General features: G+C 45.6%; 1 protein-coding gene across 1 annotated transcript; it reads left to right on the plus strand.

Moving 5' to 3' along the window:
- The first annotated feature begins 64 nt into the window (after positions 1–64).
- NCL (nucleolin) lies at positions 65–6,629 on the plus strand. Its single transcript, XM_010000316.1, has 17 exons — positions 65–172; positions 700–988; positions 1,143–1,147; positions 1,368–1,485; positions 1,725–1,910; positions 2,078–2,161; positions 2,404–2,545; positions 2,903–3,039; positions 3,501–3,627; positions 3,832–3,965; positions 4,008–4,022; positions 4,224–4,226; positions 4,316–4,442; positions 4,548–4,699; positions 5,191–5,317; positions 5,723–5,955; positions 6,139–6,629. Exons 1-17 carry the CDS (start codon positions 65–67, stop codon positions 6,216–6,218), a joined length of 2,067 nt encoding a protein of 688 aa, XP_009998618.1. The 3' UTR covers positions 6,219–6,629.
- Positions 6,630–7,339: the final 710 nt, after the last annotated feature.

Genomic DNA, 7,339 nt, shown 5'->3' on the forward strand with positions numbered 1-7,339 from the left:
CCCCCCCCCCTCACAGGCCGGTTCTCCCTTCCAGACTCCCAAGAATCAGATCAAGCAGAAAAAGATGGTTCCTCCCCCCAAGAAGTTCGAGGAAAGCGAGGAGGAAGAGTCCTCCGAGCTCGAGGAGAGCAGCGGAGAAGAGGTGACCGGGCTGGGGGTGGTGAAGTCAGAAGTATGAAGGGGGCGTAAAAGGGTTGGGGGGCACGCAGAGGATGGGCAGGAACGGACAGTCGGCATCTGCCGGTGTGGGGATGAACAAATTGGCTTTCATCAGAGGAAAGCAGGGGGGGAATAATGGCTAAGTCTGTACTTCCAGCCCTTGGAAGGCCTGTTCTGATCCCAAAGCTGTGCCCAGTGCTGAGGAGCATGTGGGTGATCCATTGCTCCAGCAGAGCATCAGCAATAAGTCCTTTATCACAAGTAATACAAAGGCTAAAACTTTCAGGCTGCTGGAGATCACTGGTCTTGCTTCAGGACCAGGGAATTAGGAGGTGCTTTGATGTTCATAAGCAGCCTGTTAAAAGCAGGAAAAATCAGGTTGTAAACTTCATTAATTCAACAGAATAGAGAGTTGTGGTCATTCAGCAGAAGGTAAGTGTGTCAGAAGGGTCTGCTCGAGGTTGCAGTTGCTAAATATTTGCCTAAAAGTCACACAGTTTAAAGGGCCAGATAAGAATCTTGCACTGATGTGTATTTCAGATGATCCCTCAGAAGAAACAGAAAGTTGCAGTTACCCCAGCCAAGAAGGCAGCTACCCCTGCAAAGAAGGTGGCCACTCCTGCAAAAAAGGCAGTTACCCCTGCCAAGAAGCCTGTGGCTACTCCAGCTAAAAAAGCTGTTGTTCCATCACCTAAAAAGGCTGCTGTGCTCACTAAAGGAGCAAAGAATGGAAAGAATGCCAAGAAGGAAGAAAGTGAGGAGGAAGATGAAGATGATGATGATGAAGATGATGATGATGAGGAGGATGATGATGAAGAGGATGATTCTGGTAAGTTGCTTTTGAAATATGTGTTCATCCTTATAGAAGGTGTTTCAGGCTGGTCCAGTCAAGTCGATGAGTTTGATTATCTTTGGAATTGAAAGTTCAGTGTGGTTTAAGAGTCAGGAGAGGGGGATTCATTCATTAAAAGGTCGTGAGGAAGGAGAGGTGGGGAACCAGCCATGGCTGGAGGAGAACTTGGGACTGTAGCTGCAGTACACACAACACATCAATCATCTTCTAGTTTCCTGATCTTTCTTTCCTGAACTTTGCAAAAATCTTGTGGGAAAAGTACTTGACTAATGAAGTTGAAGGCTGAGTGGTGTGGGTGAACATCTGCTGTGCTGTTGTTGCAGATGAGGAGGATGAACCACCAATGCCTGTGAAGCCTGCAGCCAAAAAGCCTGTGGCTTTACCAGCCAAAAAGCCTGCAGTTGTGGTAGCAAAGCAGGAGTCTGAAGAAGAGGATGATGATGAAGAGGATGATGATGAAGAGGAAGATGATGGTATGTGAGATTTCCTTATGGCTATTAAAGCTTAATTTTCTCTTGGGCTAAAGATACTGGGTTTTAATCCAGTAAAAAATTGAGGGAGAGGCAGCTTTTATAAACACTATAGTTTTATTAGTGTCTTTTTCTAAGGACATGTAAACTTAGATTAATGAAAAACACTGTTTTACTTTTCTTAGTCTCAAAAGAGGCTTAATGTTCAACATGTCTGAAACATTGTGCTCATCTTGTTTCAGAATCTGAAGATGAAGTCATGGACACAACCCCTGTTCAGGTGAAGAAAGCTACTCCAGCAAAGGCTGCCCCAGTGAAAGCCAAGGCAGAATCTGAAGATGAGGAAGATGAAGAGGATGATGAAGATGATGAGGATGAAGATGAGGAGGAGGATGAAGAGGATGCTGAGGAGGAAAGTGAAGATGAAAGTAAGTTTAGATGTTTTTTGAGACCATAACTCTCCAATAACAGAAGATGCCTGAGCAGAACATCTTGCATGGGATTGGTGTCAAGGTTAATGCTTCTCTGTCAACCCAGCGTGGTAAAGTAGTTTTGTACTTTGATTACAGTGCTGCTGTTTATTTTTTTATCACAGAGCCTGTCAAGGAAGCACCTGGAAAGAGGAAGAAAGAAATGACCAATAAAAGTGCACCAGAGGCCAAGAAAAAGAAAACAGAGGGTAGGTGGTTGTGGGGTCATCAAATGCTGCTTGTCTGATGGACTCTTGTTGGACTGTTGGGGAGGCACATAAGGGGCAGGATGCTCAGTGGGATTTTTTTCCAGCACAAATGATGATTATAAGGGACTTAATACTGAAGTATGATGTAACTTTTGAGCTAAAACTGATGTGCTAAAGCTGTCTGGAGTCTGGTTTCCAGTTCTCTTAACAGCCTTTTAAAAACCCCTCTATTATCTTTTCAGTGAAAGGGCCCGTGTCAGCTTTCTCCCTCTTTGTGGGAAATTTAGTCCCCACCAAGGAGTATGAAGAACTGAAGACTGGCATCAGAGAATTCTTTGGGAAGAAGAATATTGAGGTTTTAGATGTCAGAATTGGTTCTTCCAAGTGAGTTCATCAGTAGGATTTTACTGCTTATTTCTTTTAATTGGCAGTACCTTTTCAGAAAGATGTAACTGCTGGTGTGGGTTCCTTTCAGGCTTCTGCATGTTGCTTGCTGGGCACAGCACTGATAAGGTTGTAGTATTTGCTTGGCTTGCTGCTTTTTCATACAGACCTCCCTAAAGGGAGAAGTGCCATCAGTACAGAGCTGGTGTTCTCTGTTGTTTTGGTTCTGGGCCAGTTGGCATTTGTTTTATCAATGCTCTAACTTGACCAGTGGGGACCTCTCTTTCTGGGTTTCTGTTGGTGTTCTCTGCTGCCAGAGCTAGGTCAGGGTAAATACAGAGGTTACTCTTCTTTCAGGAAATTCGGCTACGTAGACTTCTCATCTGGTGAAGACCTGGATAAAGCTCTCCAAATGAATGGGAAGAAGTTAATGGGTTGTGAAATCAAACTGGAAAAGGCAAAGAGCAAAGAAACGATGAAAGAAGATAAGAAAGGTACAGCCCCTAACTCTGAATACCTGTGCACATCACTGAACAGCTGCCATGCCCTTGGAGCAGGGCTGCAGTGTTACTGCGGCATCTGCTCTGCTCTTTGAGGCCACATCGAGCTGTTCTGTGCTCAAATGCTCATAAATGGATGGGCAAGTGTAGACCTAGTGTATCTAGAAACGTGATCCCAATAAACTTCATATTGAGGGGTCTGAGGAGGAAATATGGCTCTTCAGAAAATGTCCTGAAGCTTCAGAACTTGATGCCTTTAAGAGAAACACAGTGACTGCCTAATTACCTGTCACAATGGTTACTTTACAACAGTTAACCAGGTGGCCATTGTACTTCTCTCTTTTCCAACTTCTGAAAATGTGAATGCTTACTGTGGTTTATTTTCTGCTGGATCAGCTCGCTCTGGTTCTCCCTGAACTGGCAGTGTTGCTAAGAAGGGATTTTTGCCTTTGCAGAGAGAGATGCTAGAACCCTGTTTGTGAAGAACCTGCCTTACCGCGTCACTGAGGAGGAGATGAGAGACGTGTTTGAAAACGCAGCAGAAGTGCGGATGGTCATGAACAAGGAGGGCACCAGCAGAGGGTAGGTAGCTGAGAGCACTGCTGGGGCTTTGCTGTTCCTCAGACTCCATCTTCTGATAAGCTTGTGAACTTAAGCTGCCTTAAGGCACCTGCTGCCTTAGGTATACTAAACATAGTAATTTTTGAAGTGTTTTCCTGCCATATCTTTGCCCTCCCCCTTGTTCCTGGAAGAAGGCATTTGCTTATGCTCTTTCCTGTGCTGTAGGATGGCCTATATTGAATTTAAAACAGAAGCTGATGCAAATAAAGCTCTGGAGGAGAAGCAGGGCACAGAAATTAATGGTCGTACCATTATCATTGACTTCACTGGTGAGAAGAGCAATCAAGAACATCAGAAAGGTACTTTTCCAGACTAATAATGTGCATTATAATTATATTTAGGATTTAATTTTACTTGTTTCACAGTTTTTCTAGGGATGATACTTGAAGCACTGCAGGAAAGCCATAAGATGTCAGGGAAGAATCTTTTGCCCAACTCAGACTCTGCATCCCCTACGTGCTTTATGTCTCTGCTGATTGTTTCAGACGGGGGAGGGGGGGGGACACAACTAGTCTAGGTGACCAAAACAGTGTAGCACTTGGCCTCGAGGTGAGGAGGGAGCAACAGCTGCTGACACCCTAGAGAAGGATGTGCCTAGAGGGAGGTAGAGCTCTCCTCCAAACTTAACAGCACTGTCCTTTCTCCATAGGTGGAGAGTCAAAGACCCTAATTGTCAACAACCTTGCATATGCTGCTTCAGAAGAAAGTCTTCAAGAAGTGTTTAAGAAGGCTTCTTCCATCAAGTTGCCACAGAACAACCAGGGCAGGCCTAAAGGGTATGTTGGGCCTTTCTCCTGACTCCTGAGTTGGCTTTGTGAATGACTTGTCCCCACAGATGCCTTGTGCTCCTAGGCTGACTGATAACCTTCCTCTCCAAATAGGTATGCATTTGTAGAATTCCCCACAGCTGAGGATGCCAGAGAGGCATTGAATTCCTATAACAACACAGAGATTGAAGGCAGAACAATCAGGCTGGAATTCAGTTCACCATCATGGCAGAAGGGGACCATGAATGCAAGAGGAGGATTTAATCGTAAGTGTTCCACGTTAGACCATTTGATCTTGAGACAGCTGTGGCAGGAGTGTGCCATTTATGCCAACTCAGGGCTGCTTTAAAAATAAAGAAAATACGCCTGTGGTGTAAAAGACTTGTCTCATGGGTGAGGGTGCTGGATATGATGACTGATTATCTGAAATGCTGATGAAACTGTTGCCGAAGTCCTCTAGATAGTCAAGTGCTGATCCAGCAGTGTCTGTCTGGTTAATATCCCTACTGGTGAGATGCAAGCATCTTACTTAAATTAAAAAAATAGGGGGAAAAAAAAGAAAAAAATGTTTTTACAGTACCAGGCTGGCTGATAGAGATACTTTGACGTCTAAGTGCAGTCCTGAAAAAGTTTTCAAGGGCTTTGTCCCTTAGCCCTGCAGGCTATTCTGGGACCCAGTAGTGCAAGCTGGGTGTGATGTTAAGAAGCTGATGATTACTGTTGAGACATGATCTCTGTATGTATTTTCTTGCCACAGAACAAAGCAAAACATTGTTTGTCAGAGGCCTTTCTGAGGACACCACAGAAGAGACGCTAAGAGAATCATTTGAAGGCTCTATCAGTGCTAGAATAGTCACAGACAGAGACACCGGGTCATCTAAAGGGTATGTTCAACATCATGTGGGATTAGTTCAGTTGCTACAGAGAGCCTCACTTGAACTGTTGTACAGTGTGGGCTGTTCCGAATGTTCTTGCTGGTGCTTGGAACCAGAGAACAAGGTTACAGCTTCGGGTCTGTAGAGGGCACCAGACACTCACTTCTCAATGAGCTCCTCCCTGCCAACAGATCCGTGGCAGCCGATGGATTCGCACGAGAAGAATATTAACTGTTCAGCACTGGCAGACTTGAAGTGGGGCTCCACGGGTTGCCATTAGCCTCTGCTGTTCTACAAGTAACAGGGTCCTGATCCCTCTGAGGCTGGTGTTTCCAGAGGGATTGCTACTGAGGACCTGCAGGCGGTGCTGCAGCTTGTGGAGTCTGACTGTCTGTCTCTTAACCCGTTTCCTAGGTTTGGGTTTGTAGACTTCAGCTCCCCAGAAGATGCCAAAGCAGCTAAAGAAGCCATGGAAGATGGAGAGATAGATGGAAACAAAGTAATCCTGGATTTTGCCAAACCAAAGGGTGAATTTCAACGTGGCGGCGGATTTGGCGGTGGATTTGGAGGCAGAGGTGGTGGCAGAGGCGGAGGCCGGGGAGGAAGAGGTGGATTTGGAGGCAGAGGTGGTGGCAGAGGATTTGGAGGTAAGGAGAGGCCAATGGCTGCTGTTCTTAAGGGGTGTGCTCAAAAACTAACCCAAACCCATTCTTGGGACTAGTGTGGTGGCACCACAGAGATCCTGATGTGAATCAGGCTGGGTTGGGAGGGCAGTGGTATCTGTGCAGGGACACCTATAACTTTGCTTCTTAAACTAATTTCCTTTCTAGGTAGAGGAGGTGGCTTCCGAGGAGGTAGAGGAGGAGGTGGAGATCACAAGCCACAAGGGAAGAAGATAAAGTTTGAATAAACTTCCCTTTTCCTTTCCCTTCTGCTCTCTGAGACTATCTGAAAGGACTCCGGGGGTTTTTATTCTCCTTTTACCTTGGCGGAGCCTTCGGAGGACATTCCAAGATGCAAAGCAGTTCTGTGAGCCACTTGGAAGACACAACTTTCATTTCAAGGAAGAGAGAGCAAGCCATTTTGACTGCTTGCCTATTCAAAGAACTTTTTAAAAAAAAAAAACAACAAAAAAAAAGAGCGATAGATGTGGGAATTTACCCCTTGTCTGTGAGTTGTCTTGAATTTATAATGTTTTACCCATGTACAAATTTTTTTTTTCCCTATAAACTTCCATAGCATTTTTGCTGTAAAAATGCAGAATGTTTTATCATTTGTGCTTCAGCACCCTGTCTTGGACAGATTAAAGGACCTAAACTGGTTCGTGTTACTTCTGTGCCACTAAATGAAGCAGGGCTGTGACAAGTAGTCTGTATTGAGCTGCCTTCTTTCTCTTCAAGGTCAGCTGGTGTCCTGCTTTGCTCTGGCCTGAGGCAGCTCCCAGAAATGTATGTGTCTGTGCTTGGAGGAGGGAATAAGGGAGAGAGATACCATGGCTGAGGTGTTGAGCCCTGTGCCCACAGCCCTGCTTTTTCACTGAAGGTGTATGGAATGTTGCATGCTTGCCCATTGCTTTGGGTTTTTTTTACTTTTTTAATACGTGAGTAAATTGGATCTTGTACCAAGGCCCTGAAGCTCAGTCACTCCTACAGATGTTGCCTCTTGTGCTTCATTCCAATTTGTCTCCTCTTCACTCATCCCTGAGTGTGAAGCAAATATGTGGGGTAAGTAACAGACTTGCTACCTTGACCAAACCCATGTTTTCTGCTGTTCCTCAGGCTCATTGAGGGTTGTCCTGGTTTGAGCCGGGATGAAGGTGCTAGGTTCCCTCAGCAGCAGGGAGCTTTTTCCAGCCAGGCACTTGGCTGGTGTCCTGTAGTGGCAAGGGTTAGGGGACAGCACTGCTCTTGAGTGACTGCTGCACGTGGCTGCAGAAAGCAGGGGGGCTGTTTGGTTTAACAGGGGCAGTATTGGCTGCAGGGCTGTGTAGCTGTCAGCAGAAGCTCTCCCTGGTCACAGGTACCTGCAGGC

The sequence above is a fragment of the Chaetura pelagica genome, unplaced genomic scaffold, assembly GCF_000747805.2.
Source record: "Chaetura pelagica isolate M959 unplaced genomic scaffold, ChaPel_1.0 scaffold20, whole genome shotgun sequence".
In the NCBI taxonomy this organism is placed as follows: Eukaryota; Metazoa; Chordata; class Aves; order Apodiformes; family Apodidae; genus Chaetura; species Chaetura pelagica.